This window comes from Hylobates moloch, unplaced genomic scaffold, assembly GCF_009828535.3.
Source record: "Hylobates moloch isolate HMO894 unplaced genomic scaffold, HMol_V3 SCAFFOLD_15, whole genome shotgun sequence".
Classification (NCBI taxonomy): domain Eukaryota; kingdom Metazoa; phylum Chordata; class Mammalia; order Primates; family Hylobatidae; genus Hylobates; species Hylobates moloch.
In genome coordinates this window covers 53449839-53475664 of record NW_026652290.1, presented here as the reverse complement: position 1 = coordinate 53475664, position 25826 = coordinate 53449839, and the positions used below count along the sequence as shown (strand labels likewise).

General features: G+C 41.4%; 1 protein-coding gene across 6 annotated transcripts; it reads right to left on the bottom strand.

The window, feature by feature from the left end:
- Positions 1 to 25709, bottom strand: MCEE (methylmalonyl-CoA epimerase). Of its 6 annotated transcripts, none has more exons than XR_009210057.1 (5): positions 25626 to 25709; positions 24606 to 24692; positions 19649 to 19986; positions 13150 to 13300; positions 566 to 710 (listed from the first exon to the last, which is right to left on the bottom strand). XR_009210057.1 is itself a non-coding variant. In XM_058428926.1 (4 exons), the coding sequence occupies exons 1-4, from the start codon at positions 25663 to 25665 to the stop codon at positions 558 to 560; spliced, it is 456 nt and encodes a 151-aa protein (XP_058284909.1). In that variant the 5' UTR covers positions 25666 to 25709; the 3' UTR covers positions 1 to 557. The 6 variants fall into 6 exon arrangements, 4 of the variants coding, with proteins under 4 accessions (XP_058284909.1, XP_032032637.1, XP_032032638.1 ...); XR_009210058.1 differs by having other exon boundaries at positions 19811 to 19986; XM_058428926.1 differs by lacking the exon at positions 13150 to 13300 and having other exon boundaries at positions 1 to 710; positions 19811 to 19986.
- Between the last annotated feature and the right edge of the window lie 117 nt (positions 25710 to 25826).

Below are 25826 nucleotides of genomic sequence, written 5' to 3'. Positions count from 1 at the left end.
CACACAACTTCCTATACATCTAACCCTAGCACCCAAAACACCTGGACCCTGAGGAACCTGTGACCACAAGTTGTTTTTGAAGAGCAAAACTTCTGAGATCAAAATTCCCTAATCTTAAACAGTTTGCTCTAAAAAAGTATTCCAAAACATTCTTAGAAAGTTTTGCCCCAAATATTAGCCACAAAATTGTCATACTTTCATAACTCCTTTGTGTATCCATCCATCACACACATACCCTTGTACACAGCTAACACATTACATTCAATTACCCCATTGTAGAAGAGGAATAATTTATTTCTATATGATTTTAATAACGTTCCGTAAGTAATTAGTAATCAAGATTTTCTTCAAATTCAAATTAACAAATGTTTGTTAATCTAAATAATATACATATTTATGTATTTATATGTGTATATATTTTAATCTTTCTGTAATTCAGTTTTTAACTGTGAACTTTTACATGATGGAAGCAGTGAAGGACTCAATGTCACAGTACATTCTGATAGTATTTGATAGGCTTTTTCAGGTCAATTAATTTAGTTGCTTGCAAATATAAATCAAGCTTGCTCCAGTTCCACAAGGACTCCACCACAGTCTTTAGGATGGAGAAAAATCACTGGTTTTCCATGTGCTCCTATTTTTACCTCTTCACTTAGACTGCGTATCTTCTTTTTTTTCAAATCCATCACAGCTGCATTAATATTATCCACCTTAAGAAAAGGAAATAAATTGAACACATTTGAGATCATAAAAATACCAACTTATATAGTATCATAAGACTTAGAAAAAACTTTGAGAGCTCATGCAGTCTATCTCCTCTGCCTGTGGGCAGGACCATTCTTAAATCATCAAAAAAAATAAGCTTAGATGGCTGAATAGGAACAGCTCCAGTCTACAGCTCCCAGCGTGAGTGATGCAGAAGACAGGTGATTTCTGCATTTCCATCTGAGGTACCAGGTTCATCTCACTAGGGAGTGCCAGACAGTGGGCACAGGACAGTGGGTGCAGTGCATCGTGCACGAGCCGAAGCAGGGCAAGGCATTGCCTCACTCGGGAAGCGCAAGGGGTCAGGGAGTTCCCTTTCCTAGTCAAAGAAAGGGGTGACAGATGGCACCTGGAAAATTGGGTCACTCCCACGCTAATACTGCACTTTTCCAACGGGCTTAAAAAACGGCACACCAGGAGATTATATCCTGCATCTGGCTTGGAGGGTCCTACGCCCACAGAGTCTCGCTGATAGCTAACACAGCAGTCTGAGATTAAACTGCAAGGCGGCAGAGAGGCTGGGGGAGGGGCGTCCACCATTGCCCAGGCTTGATTAGGTAAACAAAGCAGCCAGGAAGCTCGAACTGGGTGGAGCCCACCACAGCTCAAGGAGGCCTGCCTGCCTCTGTAGGCTCCACCTCTGGGGACAGGGCACAGACAAACAAAAAGACAGTAGTAACCTCTGCAGACTTAAATGTCCCTGTCTGACAGCTTTGAAGAGAGTAGTGGTTCTCCCAGCACACAGCTGGAGATCTGAGAACAGGCAGACTGCCTCCTCAAGTGGGTCCCTGACCCCCGAGCAGCCCAACTGGGAGGCACCCCCCAGTAGGAGCAGACTGACACCTCACATGGCCGGGTACTCCTCTGAGACAAAACTTCCAGAGGAACAATCAGACAGCAGCATTCGCAGTTCACGAAAATCCACTGTTCTGCAGCCACTGCTGCTGACACACAGGCAAATAGGGTCTGGAGTGGACCTCTAGCAAACTCCAACAGACCTGCAGCTGAGGGTCCTGTCTGTTAGAAGGAAAACTAACAAACAGAAAGGACATCCACACCAAAAACCCATCTGTACATCACCCTCATCAAAGACCAAAAGTAGATAAAACCACAAAGATGGGGAGAAAACAGAGCAGAAAAACTGGAAACTCTAAAAAGCAGAGTGCCTCTCCTGATCCAAAGGAACGCAGTTCCTCACCAGCAACGGAACAAAGCTGGACGGAGAATGACTTTGACAAGTTGAGAGAAGAAGGCTTCAGACGATCAAACTACTCTGAGCTATAGGAGGAAATTCAAGCCAAAGGCAAAGAAGTTAAAAACTTTGAAAAAGAATTAGACGAATGGATAACTAGAATAACCAATACAGAGAAGTGCTTAAAGGAGCTGATGGAGCTGAAAGCCAAGGCTCGAGAACTACGTGAAGAATGCAGAAGCCTCAGGACCCAATGCCACCAACTGGAAGAAAGGGTATCAGCGATGGAAGATGAAATGAATGAAATGAAGTGAGAAGGGAAGTCTAGAGAAAAAAAGAATAAAAAGAAACAAACAAAGCCTCCAAGAAATATGGGACTATGTGAAAAGACCAAATCTACGTCTGATTGGTGTACCTGAAAGTGACAGGGAGAATGGAACCAAGTTGGAAAACACTCTGCAGGATATTATCCAGGAGAACTTCCCCAATCTAGCAAGGCAGGCCAACATGCAGATTAAGGAAATACAGAGAACACCACAAAGATACTCCTCGAGAAGAGCAACTCCAAGACACATAATTGTCAGATTCACCAAAGTTGAAATGAAGGAAAAAATGTTAAGAGCAGCCAGAGAGAAAGGTCGGGTTACCCACAAAGGGAAGCCCATCAGACTAACAGTGGATCTCTCGGCAGAAACTCTACAAGCCAGAAGAGAGTGGGGACCAATATTCAACATTCTTAAAGAAAAGAATTTTCAACCCAGAATTTCATATCCAGCCAAACTAAGCTTCATAAGTGAAGGAGAAATAAAATCCTTTACAGACAAGCAAATTCTGAGAGATTTTGTCACCACCAGGCCTGCCCTACAAGAGCTCCTGAAGGAAGCATTAAACATGGAAAGGAAGAACCGGTACCAGCCACTGCAAAATCATGCCAAATTGTAAAGACCATCGAGGCTAGGAAGAAACTGTATCAACTAATGAGCAAAATAACCAGCTAATATCATAATGACAGGATCAAATTCACACATAACAATATTAACTTTAAATGTAAATGGACTAAATGCTCCAATTAAAAGACACAAAATGGCAAATTGGATAAAGAGTCAAGACCCATCAGTGTGCTGTATTCAGGAAACCCATCTCACATGCAGAGACACACATAGGCTCAAAATAAAAGGATGGAAGAAGATCTACCAAGCAAATGGAAAACAAAAAAAGGCAGGGGTTGCAATCCTAGTCTCTGATAAAACAGACTTTAAACCAACAAAGATCAAAAGAGACAAAGAAGGCCACTACATAATGGTAAAGGGATCAATTCAACAAGAAGAGCTAACTATCCTAAATATATATGCACCCAATACAGGAGCACCCAGATTCATAAAGCAAGTCCTGAGTGACCTACAAAGAGACTTAGACTCCCACACAATAATAATGGGAGACTTTAATACCCCACTGTCAACATTAGACAGATCAACGAGACAGAAAGTTAAGAAGGATACCCAGGAATTGAACTCAGCTCTGCACAAAGTGGACCTAATAGACATCTACAGAACTCTCCACCCCAAGTCAACAGAATATACATTTTTTTCAGCACCACACCACACCTATTCCAAAATTGACCACATAGTTGGAAGTAAAGCTCTCCTCAGCAAATGTAAAAGAACAGAAATTATAACAAACTGTCTCCCAGACCACAGTGCAATCAAACTAGAACTCAGGATTAAGAAACTTACTCAAAACTGCTCAACTACATGGAAACTGAACAACCTGCTCCTGAATGACTATTGGGTACATAACGAAATGAAAGCAGAAATGAAGATGTTCTTTGAAACCAACGAGAACAAAGACACAACATACCAGAATCTCTGCGACACATTCAAAGCAGTGTGTAGAGGGAAATTTATAGCACTAAATGCCCACAAGAGAAAGCAGGAAAGATCCAAAATTGACACCCTAACATCACAATTAAAAGAACTAGAAAAGCAAGAGCAAACACATTCAAAAGCTAGCAGAAGGCTAGAAATAACTAAAATCAGAGCAGAACTGAAGGAAATAGAGACACAAAAAACCCTTCAAAAAATTAGTGAATCCAGGAGCTGGTTTTTTGAAAAGATCAACAAAATTGATAGACCACTAGTAAGACTAATAAAGAAGAAAAGAGAGAAGAATCAAATAGATGCAATAAAAAAATGATAAAGGGGATATCACCACTGACCCCACAGAAATACAAATTACCATCAGAGAATACTACAAACACCTCTATGCAAATAAACTAGAAAATCTAGAAGAAATGGATAAATTCCTCGACAAATACACCCTCCCAAGACTAAACCAGGAAGAAGTTGAATCTCTGAATAGACCAATAACAGGCTCTGAACTTGTGGCAATAATCAATAGCTTACCAACCAAAAAGAGTCCAGGACCAGATGGATTCACAGCCGAATTCGACCAGAGGTACAAGGAGGAACTGGTACCATTTCTTCTGAAACTATTCCAATCAATAAAAAAAGAGGGAATCCTCCCTAACACATTTTATGAGGCCAGCATCATCCTGATACCAAAGCCGGACAGAGACACAACCAAAAAAGAGAATTTTAGACCAACATCCTTGATGAACATTGATGCAAAGATCCTCAATAAAATACTGGCAAACCGAATCCAGCAGCACATCAAAAAGCTTATCCACCATCATCAAGTGGGCTTCATCATTGGGATGCAAGGGTGGTTCAACATACGCAAATCAATAAATGTAATCCAGCATATAAACAGAACCAACGACAAAAACCACATGATTATCTCAATAGACGCAGAAAAGGCCTTTGACAAAATTCAACAACCCTTCATGCTAAAAACTCTCAATAAATTAGGTATTCATGGGACGTATCTCAAAATAATAAGCGCTATCTATGACAAACCCACAGCCAATATCATACTGAATGGGCAAAAACTGGAAGCATTCCCTTTGAAAACTGGCACAAGACAGGGACGCCCTCTCTCACCACTCCTATTCATCATAGTGCTGGAAGTTCTGGCCAGGGCAATTAGGCAGGAGAAGGAAATAAAGGGTTTCAATTAGGAAAAGAAGAAGTCAAATTGTCCCTGTTTGCAAATAACATGATTGTATATCTAGAAAACCCCACTGTCTCGGCCCCAAAATCTCCTTAAGCTGATAAGCAACTTCAGCAAAGTCTTAGGATACAAAATCAATCTACAAAAATCACAAGCATTCTTATACACAAATAACAGACAAACAGAGAGCCAAATCATGAGTGAATTACCATTCACAATTGCTTCAAAGAGAATAAAATACCTAGGAATCCAACTTACGAGGGACACGAAGGACCTCTTCAAGGAGAACTACAAACCACTGCTCAACGAAATAAAAGAGGATACAAACAAATGGAAGAACATTCCATGCTCATGGGTTGGAAGAATCAATATCGTGAAAATGGCCATACTGCCCAGGGTCATTTATAGATTCAATGCCATCCCCATCAAGCTACCAATGACTTTCTTCACAGAATTGGAAAAAACTACTTTAAAGTTCATATGGAACCAAAAAAGAGCCCGCATCGCCAAGTCAATCCTAAGCCAAAAGAACAAAGCTGGAGGCATCACGCTGCCTGACTTCAAACTATACTACAAGGCTACAGTAACCAAAACAGCATGGTACTGGTACCAAAACAGAGATATAGACCAATGGAACAGAACAGAGCCCTCAGAAATAACACCGCATATCTACAACTATCTGATCTTTGAAAAACCTGACAAAAACAAGAAATGGGGAAAGGATTCCCTATTTAATAAATGGTGCTGGGAAAACTGGCTAGCCACATGTAGAAAGCTGAAACTGGATCCCTTCCTTACACCTTATACAAAAATTAATTCAAGATGGATTAAAGACTTACATGTTAGACCTAAAACCATAAAAACCCTAGAAGAAAACCTAGGCATTACCATTCGGGACATAGGCATGGGCAAGGACTTCATGTCTAAAACACCAAAAGCAATGGCAACAAAAGCCAAAATTGATGAATGGGATCTAATTAAACTAAAGAGCTTCTGCACAGCAAAAGAAACTACCATCAGAGTGAATAGGCAACCTACAAAATGGGAGAAAATTTTCGCAACCTACTCATCTGACAAAGGGCTAATATCCAGAATCTACAATGAACTCAAACAAATCTACAAGAAAAAAACAAACAACCCCATCAAAAAGTGCGCGAAGGACATGAACAGACACTTCTCAAAAGAAGACATTTATGCAGCCAAAAAACACATGCAAAAATGCTCATCATCACTGGCCATCAGAGAAACGCAAATCAAAACCACAATGAGATACCATCTCACACCAGTTAGAATGGCCATCATTAAAAAGTCAGGAAACAACAGGTGCTGGAGAGGATGTGGAGAAATAGGAACACTTTTACACTGTTGGTGGGACTGTAAACTAGTTCACCCATTGTGGAAGTCAGTGTGGCGATTCCTCAGGGATCTAGAACTAGAAATACCATTTGACCCAGCCATCCCATTACTGGGTATATACCCAAAGGATTATAAATCATGCGGCTATAAAGACACATGCACACGTATGTTTATTGCGGCACTATTCACAATAGCAAAGACTTGGAACCAACCCAAATGTCCAACAACGATAGACTGCATTAAGAAAATGTGGCACATATACACCATGGAATACTATGCAGCCATAAAAAATGATGAGTTCATGTCCTTTATAGGGACATGGATGAAACTGGAAATCATCATTCTCAGTAAACTATCGCAAGGACAAAAAACCAAACACCGCATGTTCTCACTCATAGGTGGGAACTGAACAATGAGAACACATGGAACCAGGAAGTGGAACATCACACTCCGGGGACTGTTGTGTGGTAGGGAGAGGGGGGAGGGATAGCATTAGGAGATACACCTAATGCTAAATGACAAGTTAATGGGTGCAGCACACCAACATGGCACATGGATACATATGTAACAAACCTGCACATGGTGCACGTGTACCCTAAAACTTAAAGTACAATAATAAAAAATAAAATAAAATAAAATAAAATAAAATAAAATACAGTTGCAAACCAACAACAACAAAAAAGAATAGAAGTGGCAGATTTCCTCAAAAAAAAAAAAAAAAAAGAAAAAGAAAAAAGCTTAAAATTTTCAGAGAAATAAAAGAAGGTACTCAATTTTTCTAGGTAAGCACCCACAATGCTTAGAATTTTCACCATTAGTAAATGTTTTTTCTTATAATCTAAATCATTATGATATACTTTATAATAATTTATTCTGGCAGTACTATTAGTGAGATTTAAGACATTGCTTTTTCCTGAGAAACCTGGGTGCTCATCTATAACAGGCAAATGAGGTCTACCATATAAATTGACTGCAAATTAAAATGAGGTAATAGATAAAAAGCTCTCAGTACAGTTTATGGCATAATAGGTACTTAGCAGATGTGAGTGTTTCCCTGATCCCCAAAACTTGCCCTGCCAAAACACCTGGTTATTACCTTTGACATTATCAAGATACACATGAAAATCACTATTAAATTGCCATCAAAATGTTATTCCCCATCCAAAAAAAAATTCAAACTTTAATGTTTTTGCAGCCTCTTCTAAGTTATTTCTATTTTCTTCATACTTATGGACACTCTAGGAGGAGCAGATGTGTCTCTCTATACTTGACGGAGAAATGATCTGCCTCTATCTTTGAAAGTCACCCACTTAGACTGGGAACCTAGGAAATGGATGACAAGGTATGATATGAATGGCCACATTCCTAGGCAGTCATAAATCACTAGTTTAATTAAAATCACTGGTTTAATTAAAAAAACACAAAAGCACAGAGACTAGTATAACACCCATGTACCTACCATTCAGATCTAATAAATATTAATATTTATACAATTTTATTTCCAAAGAGCCAAGGATTATATGCTGAATTGTAAAACCAGTCTAACAGCTAATGAGGATACTAAATGGTACATAAATAAGCTATGATTTCTTCATATGGCACATATTCTACTTGTATTCCTGTTATTTCTTTTTTAAACCTCATAGGTATATCAAAGTCACAGGTGCCTAGATTCTGAACAGGGCTCATTTCATGACATCTTGCACCGTAGCTGGTTTTCTCATCTTTTTCAGAATAGAACATGCACTAGAAGCTCGTGGCAGGAACGGCCCGACCCACTTAGTGAGGAAAATTGGTCCTCACTGACGTCAGACATTGTCAATTTCATCTTATTTTTAAATTCGAATCAATATTACTAAGCTTTTTTTCTGCTGTGTTAGGTGGGATTAGATAAGCTTTTAGTCTAGGACTAATTTTCCTCACTACCAAGCCAAAGCCCTTCTGAGTGCTCTTCCCAATGTTACGGAAATTACTATGACTAGTAAGAAAAAACTATGCCCACCTCTGTGTGTGGATTATTCCCTCTAATCCTTCCAAGGGGTTCTATTCTAGCTTCCTAACATGCGTGCAATACTCGAAGCTCAGATGAAGACATGAAAGGTACTACAGATCTTTAGAGTTCACTCTCTGTGCAGCTCTCCTTTCCAGGAGAGAGCTGTGAACTCTAGCAACATGGCCTCCTCAGACTTTCAACTCCTATCTCCTCAACTCAGGGAGATCACTAAGTTCCACGTGGATTCCCCCTTCCTGCACTGCAGTCTGGAAACTCTCTACAGCCAGTAAACTGGGTAATTCTAGGGCTCGTCTTGTTTGTTTACCCTCTCTCAGAAGCCAATTCCTGTGCTGCCTGATGTCCAATGCCAGAAATCCATTATTTCATGTATTTTGTCTAGGTTGCTTGTTTGTTTCAGGGAGGAGGATAAACTGATCTCTTTTACACCAACTTGGCCGGAATCAGATTTCTAAATTGGCAGGTTTTTTCTGTCAGCAACTAAAAAGTGTCATTACATGTCATTCTATAATATGTCTTTTTTACTTTGATTGCTTTTAAGATTTTCTTGTCATCTTTGATTTTCAGTTTGACTATGGTGTGCTTAGGTGTGGTTTACTTTCTTTCTTTCGAGACAGAGTCTCACTCTGTCACCCAGGCTGGAGTGTAGTAGTGCAATCTCAGCTCACTGCAACCTCTGCCTCCAGGGTTCAAGCAATTCTGCCTCAGCCTCCAGAGTAGCTGGGACTACAGGCGCACGCCACCATGCCCAGCTAATTTTTATATTTTTAGTAGAGATGGGGTTTCACCCTGTTGGCCAGGATGGTCTCGATCTCTTGACCTTGTGATCTGCCCGCCTCAGCCTCCCAAAGTGCTGGGATTACAGGTGTGAGCCACTGCACCTGCCCCCTTTTTTTTTGTTTGAGACAGAGTCTCACTCTGTCACCTAGGCTGGAGTGCAATGGCACGATCTTGGCTTACTGCAGCCTCTGCCTCCTGGGTTCAAGCGATTTTCCTGCCTCAGCCTCCTGAGTAGCTAGGATTATAGGCATGTGCCACCATGCCTGGCTAATTTTTGTATTTTTAGTAGAGATTGGGTTTCACCATATTGGCCAGGCTGGTCTCGAACTCCTGAACTCAAGTGATCTGCCCGACTATGCCTCCCACAGTGCTGGAATTACAGGCGTGAGCCACTGTTGCCCGGCCTGGTATGGTTTTCTGTTTGCCCTACTTGGGGTTGCTGACTTTCTTGAAACCATAGGTTGATGTTTTACATCAGATTGGTAGTGTCCTTGTCAACTATTTTTTCAATTATTGCTTCTGTTCTATTTTCTCTCTCTTTCTTTTCTGGGACTCCAACTATATTCTGCTAGAACTTTTGACCATGTCCTATATCTGTCTTATGCTCTATTCTGTTTTCTTTTTCTTCCATATTTTTTACCTCTTGATTTTGGAATTCTAGTTTCTAGAACTGTGAAAAGAATAATTTCTGTTTTAAGCCACTAAGTTTGTGATCATTTATTATAGCAGCCCTAGAAAACAAATACAACTACCACATATCATACCGAAATTGAACAACGAAGTAGATGGATGGCTGATAGTGGGAGCTAAGTTTCTCACTGTTGGAATGAGAAGATAAAGGCGAGTGTGGTCTATGTGGTAATGGATTAGAGCTGGAGACGTCAGTATACACTGAGGAGTTTATGACATTTCATGAATTCTATAATATAGTTATATATAGAAATGTGTATAGATATGTGTATATACATAGTATACACACATCTCCCTGTTGTCCTGGCTCAGTAGGCCAAGAACCAATGACACCCCCAGTAGCAATAAGCACACTTAGAACCTAGATCTTGGCTTCAAATATCATTCTCCAGTAGTAGGAACCAGGGCTCCTAGATGAAATGTCTAATTATATGGCTAGGGAAAAGAGTAATGAAGATGAATTTGGAGCATCTTATATAGAAGATGAATTTGGAGCATCTTACAGTGCCAGAAAAAGAAAGGAAGTGCTTAAAAAACAAACACAAAACACAAAACCAAAAATAATGGGGGTATGTCAAAGGGACACAAGAATCAACTGAAAGAGCTCCTAATAGCCAAAGCTAGAACAATCTGAGGGGAAAAAAATAGTATTAGATTGTAATGTAAGACATAAAATAAATACCCACAAGTCCATACTGATATAACTCTCTATTCCTTAAGTGTGGGCCTTGCATAATGACTTCCTTCCAAAAGAGGATAGCATGGAGGAGAAAAAAAGAACAGCTTTCCAGTGCAGAAACCTGACTACACCTCCTCACCTGGGAGATCAAGGTTAATATCAACAGTAGTAAGTCATGTTGATAAGTATGAATCCTTGATATGATGTGATGAGAATGACACTTTACCTCTATGGTCTTTCTCCCCAAAATCAATAACATGAGTCTAATAAGAAAAATATCACACAAATCTCAACTGAGGGACAGTTTACAAAATAACTGACCAGTAATCTTTAAAAGTATTAAGGTCATCAGAAACAAGGAAAGGAGATCCTAGAAAAAGGTTAGAAAACAAAACAAAACAAAAAACAAGGAAAGTTTAAGAAACTGCCACATGCAAGAGGAGCCTCAGCAGATATGATGACTAAATGTGATGTGCTAGGGGTGAAGGAGTGGGGGAAGGGAGAGCATCAGGATAAACAGCTAATGCATACAAGGCTTAATATCTAGGTAATGCAATTGTCAGGTGCAGCAAACCACCATGGCATATGTTTACCTATGTAACAAACCTGCATGTCCTACACTTGTATCCTGGAACTTAAAATAAAATAAAAAATAAAAAATAAATGTGATGTGAAATCCTAGATGGGATCCTGGAATAGAAAAGGGACACTGGGTAAGAACTAAAGGAATCAGAATAAAGTACAGACTTTAGCTAATAACAATGAATCAGTATTGGTTCACGAATTGTGATAAATGTATCAAACTATTATAAGATGTTCATAATTTTTTAAAGCATCTGACAAGATTAACCACCATTTATAATGAGTGGATCTTGTTTTTATCCTGATTAGAGCAAATCAACTACAAAAAGACATTTGTAAATCAATCTGGGAAATTTAATTTATGAGCTGTGTATAGACGGTGCCAAAGATTTACCTTTAATTTTGACTGAAATGCCAGAAAATAAAGATGATAATGTCACCGTGGTTATTTTTGTATTTCTTAGAGACCCAAACTGAATAAGGGTAAAATGATACGTTGTTCATTTAAAATAATTTAAGGAAAAAAGAAAAAAAGATGACTTGTAGCAAGAGCTTGAAAACTGTTGAACCTGGGTGATGAAAGTACTGACATGTTTTTTTTCTACTTCTCATATGTTTGAACAATTTCATGATATAATCATGACTTTTTCCATAGTGCCCTTTTGATAACTCCTATGCTACATGTGATTATGAATATTTCCATTTATGGAACATTCTATCCAAGTACAAGTATCTATAATTTTGACATTGAAACCCAATGTTTTAGTATACTCCTTCTTCAATATCCCTCAATCATGAATTACTTCAAGGCTGGGCACAGTGGTTCATGCCTATAATCCCAACACTTCAGATGGGGCCAAGGGGGGAGGATGGCTTGAACCCAGGAGTTTGACACCAGCCTGGGAAACATAGTGAAGCCCCATCTCTATAATCAATCAGTCAGGTGTGGTGGCACACACCTGTAGTCTTAGCTACTCAGGAGGCTGAGATGAGAGGATTGCTTGAGCCCAGGTTGAGGCTGAAGTGAGCTATGATGGTGCCACTGAACTCCAGCCTGGGTAACAGAGTAAGACCCTGTCTCAAAAAACTAATAAATGTCTAAATGACATTGCACTAGCATCTATTTCTACTTCTGTTACTATTTCTATCACTAACTTCGATTTTAAAGCTCTTTTACCATATTTATCCTTCTTTTAGTGTTGCTATACATTTCATGATTCTTTTGAGAGTACTCTTAATGCTTTGTTTGGCAGTAATACAAAGAATAAAATTAAAATGTCTTAATTTTCTGAATTGAAAGCAGATGCAATAGTGGTAAGAAATGCAGAGCAATTTGATTTGGGAAGTTAAATCAGTCCCTCTTAAGTAATGAAAGTAACACAGTCAGTAATAACCCATATTTTAAAAAAAAGGGAGGTTTTCAAACACTGCATGTTCTCACTCATAAGTGGGAGTTGAAGAATGAGAACACATGGACACAGGGTGGGGAGTCACATACTGGGGCCTGTCAGGGAGTGGGGGCAGGGAGGGGATAACATTAAGAGAAATACCAAATGTAGATGACAGGTTAATGGGTGCAGCAAACCACCATGGCACATGTATACCTTATGTAACAAACCTGCACGTTCTGCACATGTATCCCAGAATTTAAAGTATTAATTTAAAAAGGGGGGGGTTATGGTTTTTTAAAACTGCTTTTATAGTCCTTCAAACAATTACAGAGTGTACCATATAGTTCTGGAAGACTTTGCATGCCATTAGTGAAAATCGGGGCTATTTACTTTTCTTTTTTTTTTTTTTTTTTGAGATGGAGTCTTGCTCTGTTGCCCAGGCTGGAGTGCAGTGGCGCAATCTTGGCTCACTGCAAGCTCCGCCTCCCAGGTTCACACCATTCTCCTGCCTCAGCCTCCTGAGTAGTAGGTGCCTGCCACCACGCCTGGCTAATTTTTTGTATTTTTAGTACAGACGGGGTTTCACCGTGTTAGCCAGGATGGTCTTGATCTCCTGACCTCGTGATCCACTCACCTCGGCCTCTCAAACTGCTGGGATTACAGGCGTGAGCCACCGCGACCGGCCTTTTACTTTTCACTTCAACTTTTTACCAGCTATTTGCTTTTTCTTTCTTTTTTTGGTATTTATCTGCGTCTGAGAGTTTATCTTGATTTTGCCCTGTCACCTGCAAATTAAGAGTGACAATAACCCGAATAAAAATGTTTGGATTGTCACAATCAGAATTCAAAACTTTTTTTTTTTTTTTTTGAGACGGAGTCTCACTCTGTCACCAGGCTAGAATGCAGTGGCGCGATCTCAGTTCACTGCAACCTCCGCCTCCCAGGCTCAAGCAATTCTCCTGCCTTGGCCTCCTGAGTAGCTGGGATTACAGGTGCGTGCCACTATGGCTAATTTTTATATTTTGTAGAGATAGGTTTCACCGTGTTGGCCAAGCTGGTCTCCAACTCCTGACCTCAGGTGATCCTGCCTCGGCCTCCCAAAGTGCTGGGATTACAGGCGTAAGCCACTGCACCCGGCCAGAATTCACAATCTTCAGGTACATCTCACAACCTCTTTGGTCCTCAGCTTCCCTATCTGAAAATGGCAATACAATCTTGTTTGTTTGAAGCCAAGTAATTGGGCTAAATAACTCTAACCTTAAGGTATGTAATCCTCAATGACCAAATTTTATGAAAAAGTAATAATGTACCCCTCTTAATTGTGCATGATATTTGGACAGATTTAACAAACATAAGCTTTTATTTTATATAAAGTTGTAACGGTGCTGATTAATGAATGACTTCAATCCTCAAATTGGTATAAACCCATGAAAGTTAAAGTGAAAAGTCTGGATTAAGTATTTGTTGTATTTGTTCCAACTGTACCTCCTCAAAAGCTAAAAGCTAAGTGAATTATGCAAGCCTAACACTGTCTCACTTTACATAGGGTTCAGATGGTTACTGTCTTCTTGGATTCATTTCAGAAGGGCACATGTTACCTAAGCTTCCATACTGGCTATATAGTCTAGTGGGGGCTATGTGGAGTATCCCTCAAATGCTTGTCTCTGCTGAAATTTTCACAGTTGATAGTAAAATATTTTTTTAATTCCCTAGTTTATTGTGAAAAGCCAAAATGAGAATAAAAATTTTTAAAAAGGAGAATATTTTCCTTTCTTGATTGAAGAACAGGCATTACCCAGTATGTAGGAAATGAGTTACCTCACTAGCCTGTTACTTTAAAGTTATAAATTTTTTCTTTCCTAAGGAATATATGCTGTTAAAAAAGATCTGCAAAACATATAAAAGCACAAACAAGAAACTGAGTCATCTATTGTCTGATCACTCAGAAAATAAAACTGTTATAATTGCTGCATTTCTCTACCTTTGGTCTTAGTTTTTAAATACTATTAATATTTTTCTCATGTGCTTTTCCACAGCAGCCTGCAACAGTAATTTCAAGATTACCTTGAAATCAAATCCAACATCCCTGTCTGCCACTGGGAAGCCAGGCTCCCATAATCCTTACTACCTACTCATCTAACCAGCCCCTTCTCTGTCACCGGTCCCTACGGTTCTGCAGCCCCTCCCTCAGCCTCAGCACTGCACTCATCACCCTCCATGTGCTCCAGCCGTGGGGCTGCCCTCTTCATCCCATCTGAGCTCCCACTCACGATTCCAGGCCACACCACCCCTACACAGAGGCCTGTTACCCCATGTGAGCTGGGCCACTCCCTGTGCTGCAGTCCTCCTTGCCTTTTGTGGGACTCAACATCCCGCCCGGAAGCATCCCAGTGGATATACATCCTCCTCACCCTGTGTGGCTCTGACTCCCCATACCTGCCCCTGACCCCATGTGAACATCTGCCTCAACCTTCTCAGGCCCTGCTCCCATACCAGGCCACCCCCTGCGAGGACACCCAGCTTATCCCACCTGGGCTTCAATTCCCCACATTAGTTACCATTTTCCCCTGCAACGATGCACTCCCCACAGGACCAGCCCTGAGCTTCCATGCTGGGTGTGCCCTCCCCACAGTGTCGGTACCCCTGCCCCCCACAGGACCAGCCCTGACCCTCCATGCTGGGCGTGCCCTCCCCAGTGTCGGTGCCCCTACCCTGCTCTGGCTCTCCCACTCCTTGCTGCCCCTGCCCCCGCCCCTCAGGTGGACGCCTTTCTCAACATCCTTGGGCTCCAGCTCCCTGCCCTGAGCTGTGTCTCAGTCCATTTGGGCTGTTAGAACAAAATACCTAAACTAGGTAGCTCAGAAAAAAACAGAAATTTGTCAGTTTGAGAGACTGGGAAGTCCAAGATCTAAGTGCTGGCAGATTCAACATCTCGTGGGGGATTCGTGGTTCACAGACAGCACCTTCTCACTGTCTTCCCATAGCGGAAGGGGCAACGGGTGTCTCTGAGGCCTCTTTTATAAGGACACTAATCCCATTCATGAGGGCTAGGCCTACTGCTCATGAATGGGGCCTCAGGAATCATCTCCCTAAGGCCCCACCTCCTAACACCATCACTTTGGGGGTTATGATTTCGACATATGAATTTTGAGGGGACATAGGCATTTAGTTCTAAGCTGGCCTCCCATGCTGATGCCCTCCTCACTGACACTGCAAGCCAAGATGCTCCCCTGGGCACAAATGCACAAACCCTGCTCAGACTCGGACACCTTGCACTGGAACTCCCCACGCATGGGCACTCAGTCTCTGGCTTCCCCGTGGCAGGCAGCTCTCACTCATGGATGCCCTCCTCACCTTGCCAGGATCCCAACACCCTGCTTTAGGCCAGTCTGGTTCTCCCCATCAACATAAATGACTCTTCTGCTCTGTCCTACCTGAAGTCTTCAGGAAGGGAAGGAATGGGGAGGAGTCATAGGTACTCAATACTGTTTATTTCCCTTTTTGTTTTTGGTAAGTAGAAAGAAATACAGTCATGTGTCACTTGATGGGTACAAGTCCTGAGAAATGCATCGCTAGACAATTTCATTGTTGTGCAAACATCACCACACCTGGATGGTGGTGCCCACTACACACCTAGGCTATAGGGTACTGCCTATTGCTCCTTGGCTACAAACCTGTACAGCATGTTACTGAAAACTATAAGCAAGTATAAGACAATGCTGTCTAAACACATTTCAACACAGACAAGGTACAGTAAAAATACAGTGTTATAACCTTATGGGACCTCATGTGGACTCATCACTGACTGAAACATTGTTATGCGGTGTGGGACTGTATTTGGCTAAACTAGTAAGGTATGCTAATCATCCCTTATATTTCCTCTTTGTTTCAACTAGCGCTATTACTTCTGTATTTTGTAGGCTGTGTTTTAGTCAGTCACCTTTAATCCTCTCTGGAAAATGTGGAGCATGTGTGAATAAATGAAGCAAGCAGGCAAGCTCTGGGTAGACAGGGACTTTCTACTTGTTCAGCCACATATCCCCAGCACCTTGTACAGTGAAGGACAGAGTGATACCAAAAATACTTAACAATCAGGAAAATACAAAGATACTAATCAGATAGAATTGTGCGGCTGAGCATGGTGGCTCATGCCTGTAATCCCAGTGCTTTGGAAGGCTGAGGTAGATGGAATGCTTGAGCCAAGAGTTTGAGACCAGCCTGGGTAATATAGCAAGAATTTGTCTGTTAAAAAAAAAAAAAAATTAGCTGGGCATGATGGTGTGCTGCTTGTAGCCCTAGCTACTCAGGAGGCTGAGGTAGGAGGGTCACTTGAGCTCAGGAGTTCCAGGTTACAGTGCGTTACGATTGTGCCACTGCACTCCAGCTTGGATGACAGAGTGAGACCCTCTCTCTGAAGGAAAAAAATTGTAGGGGAGAAGGGTGTCTGAAGGGTCCCAGAAAAGGGTCCTTCTGGAAAAGGAATGTTACTCAGGGGTTATAGAGCAGCAGCTGTTTACCAACCAGCAGGGAAGCATTTAAATATTTTTACAAACTCAATACAAATTTTGAGTAAGTAAATATTTCCGGTGGCCCTTAAAGTCTTCACTGTGACACACTGTGTTGTCTGGGTAAGTTCTCTAGAGAAAGCATGGCCAGCTTTGTCTCCTCAAGCAGAGGCACGCAGAAGGCAGGGAAGGTGACCCCCCTCTTGCCATCGCAGGCAGCAGGTTAGGAGCATAAACACAAGCTGTGCCAGAAAACAGTAGGTGATTCAGTCCATACTTGAGCAAGAGAAGAGATGGGACAAGATGCCTTCTAAACTTCCTCTAGTGAGAGGCAAAGACACACAAGAAATATGGGTAAACCTCACAAGAGAAAGTAGAAACCAACTCAACCTCGACAGAAAAATGCTAATTAACTAGTGAGATCGTAATCCATGTATGAGAAAGGGACATTTCGTCAAGTGAGTCAACGAAAACTATGGAGCATCCACAAACAGATATATGCTAAGTCAGAGGTTTTATAAGTTCCTGGTGAAAAAGGACAAAAAGTATCCCTGTGATAATTACAGAGGGGAAAGCCAATTCTCTGATGAGTGGTTCGACATTTTTTTTTTTTTTTTCTGAGACAGAGTCTTGCTCTGTCGCCCAGGCCAGAATGAAGTGGCATGATGTCGGCTCACTGCAACCTCTGCCTCCCAGGTTCAAACGATTCTCCTGCCTCAGCCTCCCGAGTATCTGGAATTACAGGTGTGCACCGCCATGTCCAGCTAGTTTTTGTATTTTAGTAGAGATGGGGTTTCACCGTGTTGCCCAGGCTGGTCTCGAACTCTTGAGCTCAGGCAATCCACCCACCTTGGCCTCTCAAAGTGCTGTAATAAGCATGAGCCACCGTGCCCAGGTGACACACCACTTTGTAAAAATCACCAAGCGTGGCATCCATTGATGGCCTCCAGTACCTTTCTCCTTTTCCTCCTTTAATTACAGCAACCCCCAAGTTTCAGCAGGGCACATAACTGCCTAGCTAGAGACTACATTCCCCATTGTAACTTATGCTCTGTGAGGCCTTCCCAGCAACTCAATCTGCCAGGAGAAATCAATCTCCTTCATCTGTGCTACTGCGAAGTCACATATATCAATTCTACTTATCATAGTATATTGCACTTGGGTGTTTAAATTTCTGCCCCTCCTCACTATGGACTTGACTCATGTCTTATTTACTGCTAAATCCCAAGTACTTGGCAGAATACACATTGTAGAGTCTCATACATGTTTGCAATAATGAACTGAATACATCCTTGAATTCACTCTAGAATCAAATGACCTCTCCTCTGTATTAGAAATTTGGCCTAATAGGCCGGGCAAGGTGGCTCACGCCTGTAATCCCAGTACTTTGAGAGGCTAACGTAGGTGAATCACCTGAGGTCAGGAGTTTGAGACCAGCCTGACCAACATGGTGAAACCTCATCTCTACTAAAAATACAAAATTAGCCGGGCATGGTGGCACATGACTGTAATCCCAGCTACTTGGTAGGCTGAGGCAGAAGAATCACTTGAACCCAAGAGGCAGAGGCTGCAGTGAGCCGAGATCACGCCACACTGCACTCCAGCCTGGGTGACAGAGTGAGACTCCATCTCAAAAGAAAAAGAAATTTGGCTTAATATTTATGTCATTCTTTCTATCAAAAGAATTGTCCTAGCAAATTAAATCAATGCATAATTGTCATTGCTGATATTCTAAAAGGCAGTTATCTGAACATGAACATCTATAGAAATGTTCTCTAATGGACTTTTCTTATCTAACATTTCTTCACATTCCTTTAAAAATTGTTGGCAGGTGCAATCCAGAAGATCTTTTTTTTTTTTTTTTTTGAGACGGAGTCTTGCTCTGTCACCCAGGCTGGAGTGCAGTGGCGCAATCTCGGCTCACTGCAAGCTCCGCCTCCCGGGTTCACGCCATTCTCCTGCCTCAGCCTCTCCGAGTAGCTGGGACTACAGGCGCCCGCCACCACGCCCGGCTAATTTTTTGTATTTTTAGTAGAGACGGGGTTTCACCGTGGTCTCGATCTCCTGACCTCGTGATCCGCCCGCCTCGGCCTCCCAAAGTGCTGGGATTACAAGCGTGAGCCACCGCGCCCGGCCCAGAAGATCTTAAAAATTACAGTAATTGAAAATATATTGACTTTGCAATAACAAAGTTATTAGCATTTTAAAGAGAGAAAAGAGTTATAAAGAATACTTAGCATGTACCTTGAAAGCTTTACTTTATAAAGTCTTTTCATTTGTTTCTCCTAATTGCCTTGTGACAGTGAAAACAGCTGTATTCCTGTTACATGGGAGGTCAAACATGATCAATTCTAAAGCAGATTCTACATTGTGGCTAACTTCGGTGGCACTTACAGTGGTCACTGAATCCAGACTTCAAAAAAATACATTAATATTACATGTTAGAATTTTCTAAAGGGAAAAGAAATGTATGTAAGGATCCACCTTTGAGGAGGATGAATATTATCATTCTCCTTAAAGAACTTTACAAAAGTTTCTAATGACAGTGACCATAAGTAAACTTAAAAAGTAAAACACATTTTTTAAAAAAGAGATTTAAAATATCAGGCATTAAAATAATTAAAATACCTCGATGCAGATGTGATGCATTCCTCCAGCCTTGTTTTTCTGCAGAAAACCTGCAACTGGACTGTCACGTCCCAGTGGATGAAGCAGTTCCATCTTGGTATTTCCCAGGTTGACAAAAACAACAGATACTCCATGTTCAGGAAGAGGGACCACTTCACTTACCTGGGCCCCCAGAATATTCTTATAAAATGCTGCAGCCTTTTCCAAATCTGGCACTGCTATGGCTACATGGTTGAGTCGACCCAGGTTCCACACAGAACCTGCCACTTGATCCAAGGGCTGTGATGTGGAAGAAGCTCTTACTGTTGGAATGGGAGCTCGCAGTCTGGAAAAAAGCCCTGAAAAATTGAACAGCCATTGATATACTTCTTTTGAGAATTAATGCACTTCTAAATTGAATTTTAAAAACTAAACAATAATGCATGCAAAAATTCATTATTTATATATCTGTTCTTTTTAATTATTGAAATGAAACCAGGAGATAAATGGAAAAACTTACATCAGAATTACTCTGCTCTGCCCATTCAAATAACTGACTGGAATAAAAAAGCTAATTCTGAGCTGCAGTTAGATCTAAAACACAGAATAACATTTTTTCATAATGATTCATATTTACTGGTAACACTTAAAAGAATAGTGGCATATTAAGAATTACTTGCTATTCTCTGCATTTCACAATGAAACAACATATATTTAATAAGAACAAGCAATTTCTCTACCTGTACCCAATTTTTTGTCTCATATTTTGTGGTAAGTTCATTAAAGGTATAAACATACATTAAAAGAGTACATACAGTACTCTTTAATGCTCTGTTGCCCAGGCCGGAGTGCTGGAGTGCAACAGTGCGATCTCAGCTCACTGCAACCTCTGCCTCCTGGGTTCAACTGATTCGCTGGCCTCAGCCTCCCAAGTAGCTGGGATTACAGGTGCCCGCCACCATACCCAGCTAATTTGTATGTGTGTGTATGTGTGTGTGTGTGTGTGTGTATATATATATATATATATATATATATATATCTTTTTCTTTTTTTTTTTTTTTGGAGACGGAGTCTCACTCTTTCGCCCAGAATGAAGTGGCGCGATCTGGGCTCACTGCAACCTCCACCCCCCAAGTTCAAGCGATTCTCCTGCCTCAGCCTCCCGAGTAGCTGGAATTACAGGCGCCTGCCACATGCCTGGCTAGTTTTGTATTTTTAGTAGAGATGGGGTTTCGCCATGTTGGCCAGGCTGGTATCGAACTCCTGACCTCAGGTGATCCACCTACCTCGGCCTCCCAAAGTGATAGGAATAGAGATGTGAGCCACTGTGCCCACCCTAATTTTTGTATTTTTAGTAGAGATGGGGTTTCACCATGTTGGTCAGGCTGGTCTCAAACTCCTGACCTCAGGTGATCCACCCACCTCGGTCTCCCAAAGTGCTGGGATTATAGGCATATGCCACCATTCCAGCCAGTTTTTAGCATTTTTAAAATTCACTGTCACTGTGTCCTCATCAGATAGTTTCTTGATCTCTACAGATAACTCTGCATTCCATTCATTTAGCAAACGGTCATTGCATGTCATTAACAACAAGAATGGCCTGAATTTACTGTGCACCTACTGTCTGGCACTGTATTTATTTTTTTACACCAACTATCTAATATTCACAACAAACCTACAAGTTAGAAACTTAGTTAAGTTTCACTGTTATCATGAAATCCAAGTGGATTACAACCGAGTACACATATACATAAATGTATAATTGAAACTAAATTGCAAAAAAAGAATACCTTCCACCTCAGCCTCCTGAGTAGCTGGAACCATAGGCATGAGCCACCATGCCTGGCTAATTTTTGTATGTTTTGTAGAGATGGGGTTTCACCATGTTGCCCAGGCTGCCCATGGTGCTCCTGGGCTCAAGCGATCCTCCTACCTTGGCTTCCCAAAGTGCTGGGACTACAGATGTGAGCCACCGCACTAGGCCAGTGAAAATATTTTGAAACAGACAAATGTGATAGTTGTACTAACCCAATGAATGTAATAATTACTGTTAAACTGCACTTTATTTGAGACGAAGTCTTGCTCTCTCGCCCAGGCTGGAGTGCAATGGTGTGATCTCGGCTCACTGCAACCTCCACCTCCCGGGTTCAAGCGATTCTCCTGCCTCAGCCTCCTGAATAACTGGGACTACAGGCACGTGCCACCACACCCGGCTAATTTTTGTATTTTTAGTAGAGACAGGGTTTCACTATGTTGGCCAGGCTGGTCTTGAACTCCTGACTTCGTGATCCGCCCACCTCAGCCTCCCAAAGTGCTGGGATCACAGACATGAGCCACTGTGCCCAGCCTAAACTGTACATTTTTAAAGGGTTTTGTTATGTACATTAAAAAAAAAAAAAAAAAAACGATCCAACAATAAAAATCCAAAGGTGAAATTGTGTAGACCAAGCAAACTGGGTAGAGAACACTGAATAAAGGAGTTAAAATGAGATAGAGCTTTATATTTAATAAAAATGTGTTCCTGAAAAGTTTGTTGTGAATTGAACTCTTATTATATTTCTCCTTTGACTTGTAGAAACTTTTTTCCAGCTTGAGGTATGATGACTAATAGAAATGGTGTATCTTTAAGGTATACAATGTGATGTTTTAATATATACATAAATTATGAAAATGATTACCAACACTGAAGCTAACTTTTTAAAGCTATTTTTATTTCAGGTTGCCCTCCAGCTGGTAGGAATTCACAGCTCTTTAGTTTTAGGTTTCTCTGCCTCCCATGTCAGAAGAGTGCAGCAGAATTGCATTATTTTGAATTCTGTAATGTTTAATTTGTGATTATTCCAGTAAAGGTTGCTTTGCATGAATATACTACAGTGTAAAACCATGTGCGAATAAATGCATAAGATATTTTAAAAAAGTGTTAATAAAAAATGCGTGTAAAGATGAATATAGATTTAAGAAACTATTTTCATATATGTCAGGAAGCTGGTATACAAGTAAAAGATCAAAATCGGATGTGTATGTTAACTCTCATTCCAATCTTCCTTTCAATATCAATTCTCGTTAATCACTTTTAGTGTCCTGACTTAAAAATAACATTGCATTTCTTTCAGTTCAGATTTTGCACTTATTTCAGATCACACTTTTTAAACACTGTCCTTGAATACATAAAGGTTTAGCTGCAAGGATCTATACTCAAATGCATTAAGGGTACTTACTATTTAAAGGCATTAGATGTTAAATTTGTATAAAAAGTATTATAAAAGTGAATAATCACTTGTAATAGGTTTTTTTTAACAGCTTTATCTCTTAATAGTTTTTAAACAGACTTAAAACTTATACACCATAAAGTTCACCCATTTGAAGTGTACAATTCATTTCTTTGCATATTTGCAAAGTTGTGCGACCTTCACATAATCTAATTTTAGAACACGTAATAAGTTTGTTTATTTGTGTTTTTGAAACGAGTCTGGCTCTGTAGCCCAGGCTGGAGTGCAATGGCGCAACCTTGGCTCAGTGCAACCTCTGCTTCCCAGGTTCAAGCAATTCTCCTGCCTCAGCCTCCGGAGTAGCTGGGATTACAGGAGCGCGCCACCACGCCCGGTTAATTTTTGTATTTTTAGTAGAGATGGGTTTTGCCATGTTCGCCAGGCTGGTCTTGAACTCCTGACCTTAGGTGATCCACCTGCCTCAGCCTCCCAAAGTGCTGGGATTACAGGCGTGAGTCACCGTGCCTGGCCGAACATAAGTCTGAATTTTCGCATATCTGGTTTGAGGAAACATACGTATTTAGAAAGTCATTCATTAGAAGTGCTTTCAAGTTAGTCTGGTAAGTTTTCTCTTAAACATTTGACCAGTTAATTTCACAGCACCATATACATATCTTCAACTTGTTTCAAACTATGATCAAATTTGTTTTATTCATTACAGTAAGTAAACAGATTACATTTCTGTTAGCCCATTTACAGACGATTAATGAAAGTAAACCTATGCAGTCATGTAAGTTGGTCATTCTTGTCTCCCACCTAACAGGTTCAATTTCCATTTTCAGAACTTTTCTACGTGTTCACTCTGATTTTTCTGTGCTTTAGTGTTTCGGCGAAGTTTTACGTTCCTTAAAAGAGGGGCCATAACATAGAATTACCATGTAATCCAGTAATTCCACTTTTGAGTATACACACCCCCAAAGAAGCAGGAATTCAGAGGTATTTGTACACCCACGTTCATAGCTGTATTACAATAGCCAAAAGGTGGGGATAACCCAAATGTCTATCAAGAGACGAATGGATAAACAAAATGTGGTATACACACACAATGGAATATTACTCAGTCTTAAAAAGCAATTTTTTTTTTTTTTTTTTTGAGACGGGGTTTCGCTTTTGTTGCTCAGGCTGGAGTGCAGTGGCGCGATCTTGGCTCACGGCAACCTCCGCCTCCCGGGTTCAAGCGATTATCCTGCCTCAGCCTCCCGAGTAGCTGGGATTACAGGTGTGTGCCACCACGCCTGGCTAATTTTTGTATTTTTAGTAGAGACGGGCTCACGCCTGTAATCCCAGCACTTTAGGAAGCCGAGATGGGCGGATCACCTGAGGCCAGGAGTTCGAAACCAGCCTGGCCAACATGGTAAAATCCCGTCTCTACTACAAATGCAAAAAATTAGCCGGGCGTGGTGGCGGGTGCCTGTAATCCCAGCTACTCGGGAGGCTGAGGCGGAAGAATGGCTTGAACCTGGGAGGCAGAGGTTGCAGTGAGCTAACGCCACTGCACTCCAGCCTGGGCGACAGAGTGAGACTCTGTCTCAAAAAAAAAAAAAAAGGTAAATTTTACTTTATGTATATTCAACCACACACACACACAAGTGGAGCCATTAAGCTTCAAGTATCTTAATAGGACAAATCAAAGGCAATCTTTGGAATACACTATCTTCATTTATCCTTTATGCCAAGATGTATATGTAAGTTACAAAACAAACACGCACCTTTATCTGCATTGAGTTCTTGCAGTATGTATGACCTGTTGGAAGTCGTACTTTTTCCCAAACTGTCAATCATTAAAGTGTGCAGTTCTAAAAATACAGACATAAAAATGCCTTTTCCCAAATATTCATTTATTTATATTTTTACGTTCCTATTTTGTGTATCACCTAAGAGGAGGGTATGCCTTACGGTTAAGAATGTGGGCTCTGGTGCCAGAAAGATTTATCACGAATGTCCCGGAATAACTCTGGGGCATTACCACTTGGCACCTTCTTCCTAATAGGGAATCTCAGATTAAGGGAAATACTTGCCCTCTCATAAAAGGAGGAAGAGAAAAAAAATAAAAAAGGATAAAAAGAGGAGAAAGTGAGAGTCAGAAAACGTGACAATTATTACAGTTATTTCTGTCATAACTGATTCTATGTACACATTTTTAAAAAAATGAAGGGGGAGAAAACTCAAGGAAGTTTCCAAATCCACATGCTTTTATCTGTGTACGCGATAAATATATTAGTGCACGTGGAAAAACCACTCCTTTTGTATTCTTTACACCACTGACCTTTGAGTATTCCTAACAGAAAGCTGGTCATGCTTGGAGTTTGGCCGACTAGTAGTTGTTGTTTTTGTAGAACTTGCTCTCCTTTCTGGTTTCTCCTCAGTCTCTTTATTGGTACGCAGTAAAATAACTTACCGACCCGCTTCTATTTACTTCTGTACCTGCCCTGCCTGACCTGCCGGGCAAGTTCCCTCGACTCTCCCGCCCACATACTGGAAGGTGCAGAGCCCAAGGCGCACAGCTCTCGGATGGAAATGGGACTCATGCACAAGGCAATCCCCGCTACTAAGCGGAGGCGCTTCTGGAAGGTACCCTCTGCCTAGGTGCCAGCAGCGGCCGTGGAACGCGCCCCCGGGGGAGGACATTAGATCAAGATGCTTTGGCCACGCCGAGGCCTCCTCCGCCCCCGACCGCCGTTCCCACGCGCCCTGCCCCATGGCGAAGGTCGCCGGTGCCCGGTATTCACCTACAGCATTCGCGGCTGCAGTCTTCAGCGCGCGCGCCATTTTGGAAAGCAACACGCCACGTCCAGACTAGCGACGGATGGTGAGAGACGCGCGGCAGAGGGCGGGGCGGGAGGCAGAGGGGGCGGGGACAGACAGGTCAGGGGCGTGGCGAAGGTCGCTGCTTTCCTGCTACAACGCGCGTACTTTAGCTAAAACAGAAA